Here is an 18172-nt window from a genome sequence, read left to right on the forward strand (position 1 = left end):
TGCGCGCCAGAGCAGCCAGGGGATCGAACCGGCACCGCAGACGCTGCGGCAGCTTCGCAACTGAGGCCCCAGGAGGAACTTTTAGAATGATGGGTGGGGTAATTTGTTCCTCTGGGAAGCGAGGATTGACTGCAGGAGAGGGAATGGTTTAGGGAAAGCAGAGAGGTGAGAGGATTATCCGTCCGTTTTGTTAAGGTGAGAGAGGAGTACTCCCTCAAAATATTCAACAAGTATCCAACTCTGACTATGTGCTTGGCTGGAGAGCCTAGGGAAGGAACAAGCAGGGAATCAGGACCGTGTGGACTTAAGGAAGAAGGAACATTTTAAGTTTGAGGGAATTGGCAAAGATGAAAGGAGGAGAAGCACAGGATACACTCCTAGAAGGAAAACATAACAATAATTAACATCTTATCGTAAGAGACCTACCACATGCCATGCTCTGTTAGGAGACTGGTAGACACCTCCCAGAGAATTGGAACCCTGGGAATAATAATGCAAATGGATAAGTTTGTGAAAACACAGTAATAATTCTATTTTTAGACTTACTTTATTGTCAGGTTATTTTTGGTGCCATTTGCTAAATAAAGTGTTGAATTTCATTGGGTTTAACTGGGTTGAAGTCATCTGGACATAAGTAACCCACATCAAAATCAGGACGCATCAAGAAGTCATTCGAGTTTCCTGGCCTTCCTGCCTCAACAATCTAGGATCTAGGGCACTGTTCTAAGATGGTCCTCATTTTTGGTTCCAAGGCTTTCCTTACCATGTGACCAAGTAGGGTCTTGTTGTTGAGGCGGACGTTCGGCTACGCCGCCGATCTTGGCGAGCAGGTGATTACTGATCACTAGTGTTTTCTAGGCGAGACAGTAGCACTACCCCCTCCCCTCCTCCCCGCCCCCTCCCTCCCCCCCAGTCTGCAAAGGTGCAGGATCCGCTACACCGTGCATCGCACAGCGGCGGCCAGAGCAGACGCGGAATGGTCGCTCGTCCCCGGCAGAGCAGAGGGGGTCAGCCAGAGCGGGGCCTGGACCAGGTACGGGCAGGGCGTCTGGCCGCGGACTGCAGTCTAGAACCAACAGGGGGTCAAATGGGCGGGGGAGGCAGGCGCCGAATGCAGGTGTGGGAAGGGCTGCTCCTGGCCCACCCTTTGCAGCCGAGGCGGGGGCAGCCAGGCTGGAGACCGGCGTCCGCGGAAGGAGCGGCGCGCTCCCCTCGCCCGAGCTCGCGGGGTCCCCCGGCCCCGGGGCCCGGCCCTCGCCCCGCGGCCCAGTCTGCCGGCGCCAGCACCGCAGCGCCCGCGCCGGCCGCAGCTGCGGGGGCCCGGACGGCCGCCAGGGGGCGGGAGCGGCGCCGGGAACAATGGCCGCACTGGGCCGCCGGCCGGCTGGAGCAGGAGCCGAGGTAGGGCCGGTGCCGGGCGCGCGGCGCGCGGTGCGCGGTGCGGGTCGGCCGCGGGCCGGGGGCGCGCGCGCGCCGGGCGGCGGGCTGGGGCGTGGGAACGGCTGCGCAGGCGGGGCGCGCGGCGCGGGCCCGGGAGGGCGCGGCGGGAGCGCTGGGGAGGCGGGCGGAGGCGGGGGCGGGGAGCCGGAGGGGTGGCAGCCGGCGCGGCGGCGGCCGAGCGGGGTCAGTTCTCTGTAGTGTTTGCCAATGTTGGAGCCGTCTGCAAAGTGTCCCTGGCAAGAAGGTAAATACCCTCGTTGGGGGCGTCCGGGAGGCCCCGACTTCCGCCCCGCCGGCGGGGGAGGCAGAGGGCGCCGGGGAGCCCTGCAGGTCCGCGGTGCGCGGCGAGCCCCGAGAAGTGCAGCCCCTGCGCGGCCTCCCCTCCCCTCCCCCGCGCCTTCCCTCCCGCGTCGGGCTCCCTCCGGGCGGGAGGGGGGATTCTGGGCCGCAGGGGAAGAGGCGCAGGAATGGGGGGGGGCGTGTGTGGAGGGGGTGGGACGACACAGGTGTCCTGAGGGGAGGAGCCGGGAGGGAGGCGCGGAGGCCGGCGCAAATGGAGAGCCGGGGCCCGGGGGCGCGGGAGCCCGGCGGGGGCGCTGGAAGGCGGGGTCGTGCGGTCGGGGGTCGGCGCGGCCGGAAGGAGCGCCGGCGGGGTGGCGGCTGTCTGGAAGAGGGGGCCCGGAGGGTCCCTGCCGCCGCGAGGGGGCGGGCGAGAAGTGGGGGAAGGCCCTGATGGGGGGGGGTCGGCGGGGAATGGGCCTGGGGGCGCAGGCGGAGGGCTGGCGGGCAGGGGCGCGCCCGGGGCGGCGGCGATGGCTATTTCTGTGTAATGGGCAAGTGGTGAAGACGTAACTCACCGAATTGGGGAAGGTAGGTGGGGCGGAGGGGACAAAATTCATCCTATGACAGGCAAGTTCTGCTGTGGCTCTTACGAACTACTACCGCGATGGCTCTGCTTAAAGGGGTAGTTGGCAGTTAGTGACCTTGCGGAGGTGAAGGGAGTTGGGCGGAGAGACAAAGATCAGTGGCAGAATCCACCGTCTGAGGGCCCAGCTCACTCCATCCCGAGAGAGCCTGGGCTTGTGGCGAGGGGGGTGTTCTGCAGGGGCGATTGTGAAGACGCTAAACTGGGATTCTTACGGGGGGGGGGGGCGCGGAGATAATGGCCTCGGGGTTCTGGAAGCCCCTGGAAATAAAGTGCAGAATTTTGCATTTGGGAATAATTTTCTTTGCAAAGGGGCCACACCTGGCCTGACTGTCCACGGCCCCCTCCTCCACCAGGGTTTAGATATACTGGAGTAGAGAAGGACCAATTAGCGGGATATGCTGAAGGGTTTAAAAGTGGGTGGTTCCTGCAGAAAGGATTGAGATGATCCTTGAAAGGTATTACGCTGTTTGCTATGAACCTTTATTTTTAGAGTTTGATTTCACAATTTTGGTCAACTTGTGCTGAGCATCACTTCTGGTGCAGCCTTATGTTTTTAAGAAAGCATGGTGAACACTTTAAATCAAAATTGTGATGGGCTGGCAGGATACTTGTAACCTTGTAGGAGGAAAGATTGCAACATTTCTCCTGGATATTTCTTTCCCGTCCTTGCTTCTGAACATGATTCAAATATACGGTTGTGAATTGAGCAGCGGTGGGAAAAATCTTTAATAAAACCGTCAAAACCCAAATCATTGTGCATTTTGATTGTTTTGTAATATGGCACATTTTTCATTGTTCAGTTTGTCTATATTTTGCTGCCAACCAGAGAGATCACGTATCACTTGAATTGTAGATTTGCTGCATTTTGCAGCAGGCCTGTATTAAATTTGTGAAGCACTTGTGCCAAATTGTGTGGTGTGTATGCTTTTCCCCCTCTCCCTCCTATGGTTTCAACTCAAGTCACCAACTGCCACATTTTACTACATGGCTGTGTAGTTTAAAATTTATTCTTTTAACTTGGGTGTGTATTTTTTAACAAGTTAGTAAATTTTTCCTTAAAAATCCTTGTTTCGTATTTGTAAAAATATTGCTATATAACTCAACAATGTATTGTTAACCCCAGTTAGAATGCCATGTAATTTTACATTTTTAACTTTTTATTTGGAAATAATTTCAGATTTAACAGAAAAGTAGCAAGAATAACAATAATGCAAAGAACACGCATGTAACTTAGTTATAGTCACCTGTTACCATTTCACCCAATTATCATTTGATCTTTCAGCACACTATTTTTTTTTTTTTTTTTGACCATTTGAGGGTAAGTTGTGTACATGGTGGCTCTTTACTACTAAATACTTCAGCATGGAAAACCACATAAATTTTGTATTTGAGCTTACTTGGCTTGCCTGGACTGAAGTTCTGGAAAAGAATGGGCTGCTTTTCAGTAATATCAGAAATATCTAAGATGGTCATCAGACTTTTTAGTATATAAATACAGAAAGTTAGGATGGTTGGTTTCCCTGTTTTAGGATCAGGTTTGGGAAGATGTAGGTGGTCACTATATTCATTTTCATTCTTTGTTGCTAACTTTTTCTTTACTCTTACTGTGTCCTCTTCCTTTGGACACTTGGAGTGCTGGGTATTTAATCATTTTTTGTGTATAGATCATAGAGAGGGAGAAATCTAGATATTGCAAAATGGCACTGGGTTAATATTAGACCTAACAATTTGACACATGCACAGTATGATCAGATCACATATAGATTTGTTTGTACCTCTTGTAGGTACTCAAGAAAACAACAGATGAGTGTTAGGAATCCATAATAGTATCAGTTTATATTTATGTATGGATCATTGTGTTGATGTTAAATACCCCCCCAAGTTTTATTTATATAGGAGCCTTGCCATTGTGTTGTCCTAAAGGTTAAGCCCATTATTACAGGAAAAAAATTAAGAAGTCTTTATTTGTAATTTAATGTATAATGAAGAGAAGAGGACTTTACAGTAGACAAAATTAGGTTTTATTTTTATTTATTTATTTTTTGGTGGGACCCTCGCCGGCAGCCGGGGAACGAACCGGCGCCTTGCAGCCCAGCGTTCAACTGCTGCGCCACCAGGGGAGGCCCCCAAATTAGGTTTTAATCCTAGCCGTGAGGCAATGGAAAGTAATCCAACCTGTAGGGAAATGGGAATAATACTTGCGTTGCAAGGTGATTAAATGAGTTAAAGTAAAAATGGCAAAATACGACACCTGGCAAGTAAAATTGATGTCTGATAAATGTTTGTTTCCTTAAAAAATTTTTTTTTTGGCCAATGATGTTTTTATTTTTCATGAGTTTTTTTGTTGGACTGTTTCAGAGTGAAACTTGTGTATAGTACTAAGAATAATTCATAGACTTTTATAGAGATCCTAGAATTTATACTAAATTGTTTTCTTACATGAGCATAGTTTTTGGGGGTACATATTTAAAAAATTAATTTTTATAGTAAGTTTTGAGTTGATTTGTAATAGTTTGTGGTCTAAAAATTCAGATAATAAATGTTTTTGCTTTTTTGATTGTCAACAAAGCATTGAAGTGAGGATTGCTGTTAATTGTAGGTGGATGCTAACATAAAATTTATGTTAGCATAAATTTTATGTTAGCATAACATAACTTTCAATTTATCAGATGGGCAAAATGTAACTCATAATCAAAGCAGTGAGTTACATCAGTCAGTACCTTTCAGATACATGTTAGACTTAATTCTTCATGAGCAGTAAGTTTTCTCCAGTTATTAATGCCCACTGTCCATAAACTACCCCGCCTGTTTTCATTTAGTAGCTTGGAATCTGGAACTGCATGTCCTAATGTGCCTGGTTGGATATCAGTGAGGGCATTTTGGGGACGTGTGAATAGGTTTCTCTGAAAGTACCTAGCTGTAGTTGGAATGAACTGGAAACTTTTTTTTTTGGACAGAGAGGGAGAAATAGATTTTATGAGGCAATAGGCAGTACCAAACTGGCATTTTTATTGATATGCCTTGATATTTATCAAATTGTTTTAAATATAGAACAGTCAGACCAGTTAGGTCTTTAAAGAAGTAAAGAAGTTTTACAGACTGTTACCATTTTGAATTGTCCAAGGTATAGTTGTGAATTTTCATTTTTATATTGATGTAAATCTAATATCATTTGTTTGATAAGAAAATAATTTCAAAATGTTATCCTATTGCCTCACATAGTGCTATATGGACATATTAATTTCGTATGTTTTAATTTATGCGGATCTTTGTATTATAATTGCGAAGGAAATGCTTACAGAATATTTATAATTGTATGACCAATTTTAAGTGAAGAAGTACTTTCATTTTTGCTATTTCATAAAGCTACATTTTACAAATCAGAAGATTAGAATTCTAAAATTGTGCTCCTGTATCTTATCGTGCCTGCTTCTGGGAATCAGCTAACAGTGTTACCAAACTCGAGTCTAGAAGAAATGCATCTAGGTCTATGTAGATAAGCATTTTTAACTTTTAGAGGCTTACATTAAAGAGAATGGGATTTCTCAAATTTAGTTAGTGCTTATGTCAAATTCTAGAAAAAGACACTAAATCACTGAGATACTTTTTGTGGTCTATTTATACTTTTGACTTTCACATGACTTGCTTTCAATTAAATAGCATGAAAAGTGGTTGGATATTTCTAGTTATACCTAGTATATTTTAATATTATTTGACTCATGCTACACTTTTAATGATGTTACTTTTTTGAGTGAAATGTAAATGTTTCATAATTTACACTTTCAAGTTCTAATAACTAGTTTGCTTATGTTGAGAGTTTTTTTTGCCTTTCTAAATATCTTAATAGCTAAAGCACCATAGAATTATAAAATTTGTGATTTGAATAGTATTCTTATTTTTTGTTACATAACAGATTACCCCAGAAATTAAGGACTTAAAATAACAGCCATTTATTATCTCACCTTTTCTGTGGGATAGGAAACTTTGTGCAGCTTAGCTTAGTACCTGTGACTTAAGGTCTCTTACTAGATTGCTGTTAGGCTGTTATTTGTGGTTATATTTTCATCTGAAAGCTTGACTGGGGGAAGATTTACTCCCTAGCTTATTTATGTAGGTCTTAGCATGATTCATTTCCTTGGGAACTGTTGAACTGAAAGTGTCAGTTTCTTTTGGGCTATTTGACTAGAGCTCTTCCATAGTTCTCTGTTGCATGTGCCTATTCAAAGAGCAGTTCACCATATGGCAGCTGGTTTCCCTTAGGGCAAACAAGTAAGAGAGTGAGGGTAAGACATCCAAGATGGAAGTTTTGGTCTTTTATAACCCTTTTTTGGAAGTGGTAGCTCATTATTTCTGCTGTATTTTATTTGTTAGAGTCTGTCTTCTATGTGAACTTTATTTCTTAAAGATAGGAAAAAATGGGAAAAAGAGAAACAAGAACTCATAGGTACACAGGCTAATTTATCAAAAAGTAATTTGAAGAGTTTGGACTAAAATTCACTGGTACTCAGGCCTTGTCCTATTTCTATGGCATATGATTCTCTTGGAAAATACAAAAAACTAATACAGATGCTGAGGGCACTGTTGTAAGAAATATATTAAAAACTTTCAGTCATTTTGGATTTGCCTTCAGTTTGTTACCTTTGAAAATGATGGCCAAATACACTCACATTTAATTACACCTGTATATAAGTATAATGTCAAAGAGATTTGCCACACGAAAAGAAATACAACCAAGGGGAAGAGGTCAAGCCCAGAAGGGGGCAAACCCAAATGGAACAGTGTAATGGATAATGATTTTTTTTGGGAAAAATTTTAATTTTAATGGGTTTGTTATTTTGGTAGTGATAATAAAACCACAAACAGGAAAAATATCCCAGCTAGGTCATTTTACTATGTACTCTTCCTCCATATCACCTAAGAGAATACATTGACGTGTTAAATTCTTTAGGCTTAATTTATCTTATGGAGGATACGAACAGAGCTGTTTAAAACCAGCTGATTTCCACCTTACTGGAGCAAGGGGAATATACATAAAATGTTAATCTGGACCTCCCTGATGGCCTAGGGGTTAAGTCTCAGTATTGCCACTGTGAAGGCCCAACACAATGGCCTGGATTCTGTCTAACCCACATGGTGCAGCAGGCCTCTCCTGTGTCACCTGCTGTTCCCCTCAGCAGTGTATTTCAGTAGATTCATCTGTTCTGCTCCCCAGTTTGTCTCTGGTAAATCCTCTTACCCCCTGCACCTCTGACCTATACCCCGATTCTTCTATGCAAAAATAAATAAAAATAAAATCTTTAAAAAATCTTAATCTGAAACTTTAAGATTTGTTCTTTAATAGCTTTGCTTTTGCTGGAATTGTCTTAGAGCACTGGAACTAAAAGGGATGATGTTGTTTAGTCTAAATTTCATTGTCCGGTATGGTGTGCTGTCCACTCACTATGTGTGCTTATTTAAATTTCAGTTATATTAAATAATTTAATATTTGTTTTTTTTTTTTTTTTGGTTGCATGAGCCACCTTCAAGTTCTCTGTAGCTACCTGTGGCTAGTAGCTACTTAATGGGACAGACAACACGTATTTACATGTTTATCATTAAAGACTGTTCTATGTTGATGTAGAACAACTCCATTTTATATTTGATTTTGATCACGGGTGTGTGTTTGAAGTGGTAATCAGTGAGATCACTAACTAAGTTGAACTTTATTTCTTCATTCATTTTGCAGTTTTTGGAGCCTTGAGGGATACAGCTGTTTGGTCAATATTGTCTTAACATGCTTCAAATAAATCAGGTGAGTTTCTGTTAAACCATGTCATACTTATATGGTGCTTGAGCCATAGAATATGTACGTTAACTCAATGTTCTATAACATAACCTGACTGCTGCTTTACAGAGCAATTAAATACTGTATATTCATCATAGCAGAAATTGTGTAGGACAGGTTGTTTTATGATTATAGTCATAGTCCTGAAAGTTGATAACCTCTAGTATCGATACCAGAAGATTTGTCCTTTTTTTTTTTTGATGTCATATTTCTTCAGGATTTGGTGTGTTCAGAATGCTTACAATGATGATATAGCTTGAGTAGATGGCAATTCTGCAGGCTGAAAGCATTTCTTTTTTTTTTTTTTTTTTTTTTTTTTAAAGATTTATTTTTATTTATTTATTTATACAAGCACTGGGTACAGTCAGAAGCGCGGGAGGGTGAGAGAATTCACCAGAGCCAGAGCGGGGAGCAGAGCAGGCAGAAGGATCGAAGTACACTGCTGAGGGGAGCAGCGGGCGGCAGGAGAGGTCTGCGCGCCATGTGGGACCCTCCTCTGGTGGCCAGGGAGCAGCCGGGGATCGAACCGGCGCCGCGGAGGCTGCGGGCAGCTTCACAGCCCAGCGCTCAACCGCTGCGCCACCTGGGAGGCCCTGAAAGCATTTCTAGTGACAAATCTTGTGAAGTAGTTGTATCAGTGTGTTAAAAAAAAGCCTCATTTTCTAGGGCAGTGGAAAAGGCTAAAAGGAAGTGCTCTGCTAAATAAACTGCAGCATATAATATCTTAGATTCACTAAAAGAAATATTTTCTGTTAGGCCTTGGCATTTTTCCAAGAACTTTATAGATTTAATCGTACCTGTTCTTAACAAGTCTGGCATTGCACCATAAATATAATATTAGAAAATACTGTTTTATTTCTTTTGATTGCAAACCAAGGAGATATAATTAAATTTATGTGTGATCCGACAAAGTAATACCTTCCCTACACTGCTCACTGCTCACTCTGGTCACTTTGTCTAAGAAATCTCCATTTCCTTTGTATCATGTACCATTTCTAAGCCAGTGACTTCTATTTTATACTTGGTCTAGACCTATTTTGTGAATTCCAGTCTCCTATAACAGTTACCAACTTGATCTCACTTGTATGTCTTTATACATCTCAGACTTAACTGTGTGCCTAAGGCACAATTTCTGAGCACTTCAGTTACAGTGGACTGCTTCAGTTCCTGGATTGGGTAAGGTGGTTCTAACTCCAGGGACTTTGCACAGGTTACCTCTGCCTGGGCTTCTCTTCCCCTCATCTGTACTTTATTCACTTGACTTCCAGGCCTAGTATTTGCTCTTGTGGCACCCTGCCCTTTTATTTAATATCTTGATGTTCTCAGTTAAATTCAAATGTGTAGTTGCTTAACACCTACCTTCCTTGTTAGATGGTATGCTCCATGAAGGCCTGTATTAAACAGTATGCTCCACATAGGCATTGTCTTTGCTTGTTTACACTTAGACCCACCCCTAGATTCTAGAATAGTTTTTGTTGTATGTGGTTTTCAAGTATTTGCTAAGTGAGTGATCTCTCTTTTTTTCAACAATAACCAATTAATTGTTAGTACTGGTATTCTGTGATGCTTGCTTTGCACAATGCTATTAACATAAGCTTTTACCCTTTTGCAAAATTGTTTGTTGATTTTCTCCTTGTGCTAGAATTTTTTTGTGCAACAAATACTACTTTCTTCAGAAATGCCACTCATATAGAGTTAAAGGAATCTTAAAGCTCTACTGTGCTTAGTGCTTCCTGTACCTTCAGAGTTGTGAAATCCCATTGGATGCATTGAGGAAGCTTGCTGAGCTATGACTTGCAGACTTGTAGGTGTGAAGTTGTCACTAAATGACTGTGTGGATGCCTATCATTAATTGTATGGGTTCAGTTAGAAATTTTCTTATTATTCCATAAGTAGATGGAAACGATCATTTATTTTTATGCCAGTCAACATCTTTTAAATTTATAGTTTAAGGATTAATCCTAGTGAGGATTTACTGACTATGTTACTGCTTTTGTTGAATCAGGCATAGCAGGCAATTCCTAAGCAGTGTTCTTCTTGGCCACAAGAAGTTCCCTGGACTTTGGTTAGAAATTTTGCACAGTACCTGGAGTTATGCATGCTTTGCTTATAAGGGATATGTATTTCTAGTCTACTTAAGGACCCCCTCATGTTAGTGACTAAGTTTTATCCCCCAAAATGTTCAAGTCTGAAGGGTAAAGTTAGTATAATTTGCTTATATCTGTAATAATAGAAGTTATAGGAAATACTTTGGGTAAACCTAAAGTTAAATCCAATTCTTATGAGTATTTTTGTTTTTAAAAAATTTTTCTTGGGAGAAGGGGGGGAGGTCACTGGATAAATGTGAAAAGGCACAAAAAAAGCGATTGAAGCTAATATTCAACTTCAAGCAATTCAGATTTTTACTATATGATATTCAACAGTCTTTGGGATTAGTACTCAATTTTTATTTTGGAGTTTTGTTTTCTTAAAATACCTGAATAGCACTAATGAATTCTTACATGTGTATTCCTAGAACTAATTAGGCTAACTTGGCTTACTAGTAAACTAGTTAGGCTAACTAGACTAACTAGGCTACTATGTGATATTAATTCCTGCTGACATTATTATTATGGAACCTGGTAATGTTCCACATTCTGTTATGATAATGACACTTCTATGTTGCAGTTGTGCTCATATTTATGCTTGCCTTTAAAAACATATGTTCTTAACTATGTGCATTTGTGCTTATTTTAGAAAAGTTAAGTGATATTGGTAAGCGAGAAAGAAAACCTGCAAATAATTTCACTATTCTCTTACAGAAATAATCACTGCTAGCATTTTGGGGTGTATACTTACAGATTTTTTTCTATGCATGTTTTTCTATATATGTTTTCTGTGTATGTTTCTGTGTTTTTCTATGTATGTTTTTATGTGAATATGTCTTATTTAAAAAATTGGAATTATTCATTATGTAATCTATGTAATCCACAATTTGGAAGTAGCAAAACTTATTTAATCAAACCCTTATTGTTGGACACACTTTATGTTGTAAGTAGTGCCACAGTAAGTATTTCTGTTTTGACATACAGCTGTGCTCCGTTGTCCATTACTTGCATCTAATTAAATATTAGAAATGGAAATACTGGTCACTGGATTTTAAAGATATTTGATACCTAAATAGAAAAAGCACAAAATTAGATCTATTAAAAAGTATATGAACTATCTGTTTCTTACTTTCTTGACAAATTTTTTTGCCATTAATTTGTGTGTGTGTGTGTGTGTGTGTGTGTGTGTAGAAGAATTGGGGTATAGGCCAGAGGTGTGGTGGGGGGGCAGGGGCGAGAGGATTCACCAGAGACAGAGTGGGGTAGCAGAACAGGAGAACTACTGAAATACACTGCTGAGGGGAGCAGCGGGTGAGACAGGAGAGGTCTGCTGGGCCATGTGGGTTAGCTCCCTGACTGGGGATAGAGCTCAGGTGGTAGCAGTAGCGGTGATAGCATTGAGACTTAATCCCTAGGCCACCAGGGAGGCCCTGGCATTAATATTTATCAACCATACCATGCCTGTTTTTTTTTTTTTTCTTTTTTGTTTATTAAGGTAACATTGGTTTACAACACTGTATGTGACCTGGAGGAATAAATTGACACCTCCTCAGATCTTTGTTTTCACACCACTCCCACCCATAGTCTTTTACTTGGGCCTCCTCCCTCCTTTGTTTCCACCTCTACCCTCACTGACAATTTTCAATATTTTGCAGTCTGTTAGACAATTTATTTTTATGATTTATTTATATACTTTTTTTTTATGCTTTGCCCTTTTTTCCTCCTGAGATTTATTTTTGTTTATTTATGCATACAAGAACTAGAGTATAGGCCAGAGGTGCTGGGGAGGGTGAGAGGATTTACCAGAGACAGAGTGGGGAGCAGAACAGGTGGATCTCCTGAAATACAGTGCTGAGGGGGCCAGTGAGCAAGGCAGCAGACATCTGCTGTGCCATGTGGGTCAGCATCCTGGCTAGGAGTCATTGGGGATAGCTTGATATCGCTGAGACTTAACTCCGGAGGCCCTATTCTTTGCCCTTTGTGAATTGCTTATATGTGTATTCCACTCATATATTTTCCTTTATTTGTAAAAAAAAAAATTGTTTGGATTATACCTCCTTGAGAATTTTCTGAATTAGTAGTTATAATCATTTTTTTATATACTTTTTTATTTATTCAAATAATTAATGGGAATTTATTTCCAGTAATGTTTCTGGGGTACAGTGCTAGTGTATTATATTTTGAATCTTTATCTCTGATGCTTGATTATACCTAGGGAAAGGATACCCAGTTAGCATTAAGCTGTAGCAAATATAAATAAATGAGGAAGGCATGTGACTGTGAAATACTCTTTTGAAACAAATGTCTTAAATAGGTAAATTTTGTTTGGATGAGTTGTTCAGGCGGACTTGACAGGACAGTGTGGCAAGGAGTTGGGGAAGTCTTTTTGAGGCAGCAGAGTACTGGGAGAGTCCAACAGCAGGGGATTTACAGAGGCGTAAGTAGTCTGGTGGTTCCTTTTAAAGAGGTTTGGTAGTAGATATTGGGAACTTGGAAGCCAACAGGAAATTTTAAGACACGATTCAAGTAGAATGGGAGAGGAGCAGGACAAGTGAGAATTTCATTATGTGAAGAGTGGGAGATCTTGATAGGGTAAGAGCAAGTCAGGTATTTTATAGGAGAATAAAGTTGTATCATGATGAACTGAAGTGTAAAGACAGGGTATGATCATCAAGAAACAAAGGTTTAGCGTTTCAGAGCTAATGTTATTTATCTCCCAGGTTTGGTATGGACTAATTGAGATAACAAAGGCAAAACACTTAGTATTGGAACTGGTGCTACTGCTACTGCTATTGCTGTTCTATTAATATTTTTGCTGCTATTCCTGCCTGGTTCTAGATATTAATGAGAAAGGGCAGACATTTAGGTTGGTCATTAGAATAAAGTAGTTGGGAGAATGAAGCACTTGGACATTTTCAAACCCATTTATAGGTATTGTTCTTTTTCTTGCTGTAGGCACCAGAAACTCTATTCTTTTTTTCTTAAGAGCTGCTGATACTTACTTTTAGTTATATTTTCTCAAAGTCTGACTGTGGAGTAGGCTCTGTCTACTTGAAACCAGGGAATGCAGGCTACAGTTAAAGAATTTTTTAAAATTATTTTATTATACAAGAACTGGGGTACAGGTCAGAGGTGCAGCAGGGTGAAAGAATTCACCAGAGACAGAGCAGGGAGCAGAACAGGCAGAAGGACCGAAGTACACTGCTGAGGGGACAGGAGAGGTCTGCCACGCCATGTGGGTTTCTCCCTGGCCAGCCAGGAATGGAACCCGCACTGCAGAGGCTGCGGACAGCTTCACAGCACATTACTCAACCCACTACACCACCGGGGAGGCCCAACATTTAAATAATTAAAAAAAAATTTAGTAAACATAAGAAGGTTAAAATGTATAGGAGGACTTTGACTTTTTGCCATACTGGCATAACAGGATTTATCTTCTATGTAGCCTTTTTCCAAGATGGCCCTCATGATCCTCGCCTCCTGGTATTTACACCGTCGTGTAATCCCTTCACACATCATGTGGTCAATAGAATATGGTAGAAGTGATGGATTATTTCTAAGGATGGGTTGTAAAAGAAAGACATTGTGGTCTTCCTCTTCCTCTCTTTCCATCTGTGTCTACTCCCCCTCTACCCTTCCCCATTACTTACACTGAGAGTAGTTGGCTGCCATGTTGTGAATAGCCCTATGGAGAGGCCCACATATGGGTAAGAAATTGAGGCCTCCTGCCAACAGCTGTCAAAGCCACCAGCCAGCTGTGTTTGACTGAGCCTTCTTGGAAGCAGACCTTCCATCTGTTGTCAAATTTCCAGCCCTAGACTACTGGCCCACTGACATCTTGACTGCAACCTCATGAGAGATCCTGAGCCAGAACCACTCAGTTAAACTACTCCTTGGTTGCTGACTTTAGAAACTAATAAAAAAAGACATGCTTCTTTTTTAAGCTCTTAAGTTAGGGGTAGTTTGTTTCACAGCAATAGCATACCTTCCCCCCCTTAAACAACTTGAGAACATTTAAACACTGATTTTCAAAAATTAAAAAAGTTATTATTGTGGTACCAAAGTTTTATAGTACCTGCATATGAGTCAGAGGAATAGGATCACACTTCCTCAGATCTACATCACCATAGCACCTCCCGCACCAAGGCAACCATAGCCCTTTGCTATATACTGTTGGACCCCTCCCCCTTTGTCCTGACCCCATGCTTCAAACCCTCTAGTAGCCTCAATTCTGCAGTCATATTTCTAGATTTTGTTTTGGGTTAGTTTTGTTGGTTCCTTTGTTTTAAACAATGATTTTTAGACATTGGATCGCAGACTGCTAGAAAGGAATGAAACTGGGTAAACCCTTCTATTGCATCTGTTTACAATAAAGCCTAGAGCTTTTTACAGACTAAAGTGCAAAGAGGAGACACCAAAACAGGACAATCTTGTGATAAGGAGACAAAGATAAGAGTTTGGGAAGGCAAGATGGTTGGAATTGCAGGGCAGGGCCTCCCTGGTGGTGCAAGGGGTTAAGCACAGCACTGTGAAGCTACACATAGCCTCTGTAGCATGAGTTCGATACCTGGCCGGCCAGGGAGCTACCCACATGGTGGAGCAGACCCCTCCTGACTCACCCCCTGACTCGCCCGCTGCTCCTTTCAGCGGTGTATTGCAGTAGGTTTGCCTGTTCTGCTCCCCACTCTGTCTCTCGTGAATCCTCTCACACCCTGCACCTCTGGCCTATACCCCAGTTCTTGTATACATAAATAAATAAATGTTTAAAAAAAAAAGAATTGCAGGGTAGAATACCAGAGTGACATGACCCATCGGGGCTAATGTTGAGTATATATTATAGTGTAAGAACACACTCAAGTGAGTATGCATTCTGGAGACTGCAGAGGGTTCTAGAGTCTTTGGCTTAGTTCTTTGGATACATAGGAGCACCTACTCAAAGTCAGGGGAAGAACTACTGGAAAGCAGTAAGAAATTTTCCAGAGCTCACACAAGGCTGGTAATAGTTTATGTATTCACTATCCAGAGGATAAAGACTTTGTAATACATGGGAAGAGTTCTCAGAAGGCACCAAGTGATCCCGAGGAGCTTACCTGTGCATCAGAACAAAGTGCAACACTACTTAGAGGAGTACAACACAACTCAGAACACAACAAATATAAAATTTTCAGATTTTGTCATTAAACAAAAAATTAAAATGCTTGACTCACTTTGAATAAGAGGTAGATATTTAGACAGAAGATCAGTAAGAAAAGAGGACTACAAACCAACTAGACTAAACAGACGTGTATAAAATACCAAGTGACAAAAGAATACACATTCTTAAATGCACATGAAACATTCTCCAGGATAGGTTAGGCCACAAAACAAGCCTCAATACAATTTAAAAGACTGAGCTCATATAGTAATTATCCCTTCTAACCACAGTGGCATGAAGCTAGAAGGCAGAAATAGAAGGCATACTAGAGAACTCAGATGTGTGCAAGCTAAGAGATAAGCTCTTCAATAACCAACAGGTAAAAGAAATCACAAGGGGGGCCTCCCCAGTGGCGCAGCGGTTGAGCGCTGGGTTGCGAAGCTGCCCGCAGCCTCTGTAGCGCCAGTTCGATCCCCGGCTGCTCCCCGGCCACTGGAGGAGGGTCCCGCATGGCGCCCGCTGCTCCCCTCAGCAGTGTACTTCGGTCCTTCTGCCTGCTCTGCTCCCCGCTCTGGCTCTGGTGAATTCTCTCACCCTCCCGTGCTTCTGACTGTACCCAGTGCTTGTATAAATAAATAAATAAATCTTTAAAAAAAAAAAAAAAAAAAAAGAATAAACTGTATTTTTTAAAAAAAAAAGAAATCACAAGGGACAGTAAAAGTAATTAGTGACAATGAAAATACGATATTCTGGGGCCTCCCCGGTGGCGCAGCGGTTGAGCGCTGGGTTGCGAAGCTGCCCGCGGCCTCTACAGCGCCGGTTCGATCCCCGGCTGCTCCCCGGCCACCGGAGGAGGGTCCCACATGGCGTGCAGACCTCTCCTGCCGCCCGCTGCTCCCCTCAGCAGTGTACTTTGGTCCTTCTGCCTGCTCTGCTCCCTGCTCTGGCTCTGGTGAATTCTCTTGCCCTCCCGCGCTTCTGACTGTACCCAGTGCTTGTATAAATAAATAAATAAATATTTAAAAAAAAAAAAAAAAAGAAAATACGATATTCTGTAACTTATGGGATATAGTGAAGCAGTGCTGAAAAGGAAATTTTTAGCAATAAATACCAATATTTAAAAAGAAGAAAGCGCTCAACCTAATTTTATACCTGAAGGAAACTAGAAAAAGAGGCACAAAGGCTAGCCAAAGAAAGAAGAAAGATTAAAATGGAGATAAGCACAATATGGACTAGGAAACAATATAAACATAAATATAATATAAACAATATAAACAATAAAGACATGTATAATGAAAATCAGTAATAAAAGTAGGACGACATCCCTGAATGTAAAGGAATAAAAATATTTTAAGAGAATGCTATCAACAAATGTATGCCAACAAATTGGCTAACCTGTGTGAACTGGACAAATTCTTAGAAACACAGAGATTACTAAAACTGATTAAACAAGAAGTGAAAAACATGAATAGATCTACCATAAGTGAACAGATTGAAACCCACGGCTGACATTTAACTTGATGGTAAAAGACTAACAGCTTTCTTCTATGATCCAGGAACAAGACCAGGCTGCCTATTTTTACCACTGCTGTTCAACATTGTACTGGAAGTTATAGCCAGGGCAGTTAGGCAAGAAAAAGAAACAGAGGACATCTGAATTGGAAAGGAAGAAGTAAAACTATTTCTGTTTGCTGATATCATGATCCCATGTATAGTCAGTTTCAAAGAATCTACAAAAACTCCACTAGAGCTAATAAACAAATTCAGGAAACTTATGGGTACAAGATCAAAATCCAACATACAGTTGAACAACCCAAAACAGGAAAATACAAAAGCAGTTCTATTTATAGAAGTTTAAAGAATTGAAAGGCTGAAAACTACAAAACATTGTTAAAAGAAATGAGAGACCCGATGAAATGGAAAGACATTCTGTGCTAATGGATTGAAAACTTAATAGTGTAAAAAATGTTGTAAAACAACAAATAGATTCAATTTAATCTCTATGAAAATTCTAGTAGTCTTTTTTGTAGAACTGGAAAAGCCAATTCTCAAATTCATATAGAATTGCAATGTGCCCAAATAGACAAAATAATCTTGAAAAGGAACAGAGTTGGAGGACTCATACTTCCCAATTTCAAATCTGTGAATACTATGAAGCAGCAGTAATCAAAAAAAAAAAAAAAGTGGCAATGGCATAATGATAGATATATAGGCCAATAATTCTTTGCGAAGCATATGTCTGATTGATGACTTGTGTTTAGAATATGCAAATAATGCTTCAATTTCAACAATTAAAAAAAGAATAAGATAAATAGGATAAAATAGAATAAAAAGAGAGCTTGCTTATGGTAGAATTTCTTTGCTAAACATATATTTGATTGATGAGTTGTATTTAGAATATGTTAAGAACTCTTCAGTTTGAGCAATAGGAAAAAATAACCCATTTAACAATTGGGTAAAATTTCAGATAGACACTTCATACAGGATATGTACAGATAACATTTAAAGAAATGAAAATATGCTCAGCATCATTATTAGGGAAATGAATCATAATAAGGTATTGTTATATACCTATTATATTGGCTGCAGGTAAAAAGACTGGAGATCCAATCTTTTTGGTAAGACCAAATGTTGGTAAGACCACACTATGTTTTAGCAGTGTTAAAATCCCTGGAAAAGTCAGAGATTATAGGCACTTGTGGCCTGCTTTGAACTAGGTCCTTGAGCGTCTTTTTCTGTTTCTCAGAAACTTGGTGACA

General features: G+C 41.2%; 1 protein-coding gene across 8 annotated transcripts in view; it reads left to right on the forward strand.

Moving 5' to 3' along the window:
* The first annotated feature begins 908 nt into the window (after positions 1–908).
* STAU2 (staufen double-stranded RNA binding protein 2) overlaps positions 909–18172 on the forward strand; it is a 251657-nt gene continuing 234393 nt past the window's right edge. For 5 of the 8 annotated variants that reach the window (XM_037505302.2, XM_054692178.1, XM_054692180.1 and 2 more), the window contains exons 1-2: positions 1599–1684; positions 8094–8159. Coding sequence is in view for 2 of the 8 variants with exons in the window: in XM_054692180.1 (XP_054548155.1) it covers positions 8142–8159 (18 nt within the window). In the remaining 6 variants the exon portion in view is untranslated. Of the gene's footprint in view, positions 1034–1352; positions 1402–1598; positions 1685–8093; positions 8160–18172 lie in introns of those variants that run through there. The other 3 variants (XM_054692175.1, XM_054692174.1, XM_054692176.1) reach the window with 3 other exon arrangements.

Source organism: Talpa occidentalis, unplaced genomic scaffold (genome assembly GCF_014898055.3).
Source record: "Talpa occidentalis isolate TD23 unplaced genomic scaffold, MPIMG_talOcc4v2.1, whole genome shotgun sequence".
NCBI classification, from domain to species: domain Eukaryota; kingdom Metazoa; phylum Chordata; class Mammalia; order Eulipotyphla; family Talpidae; genus Talpa; species Talpa occidentalis.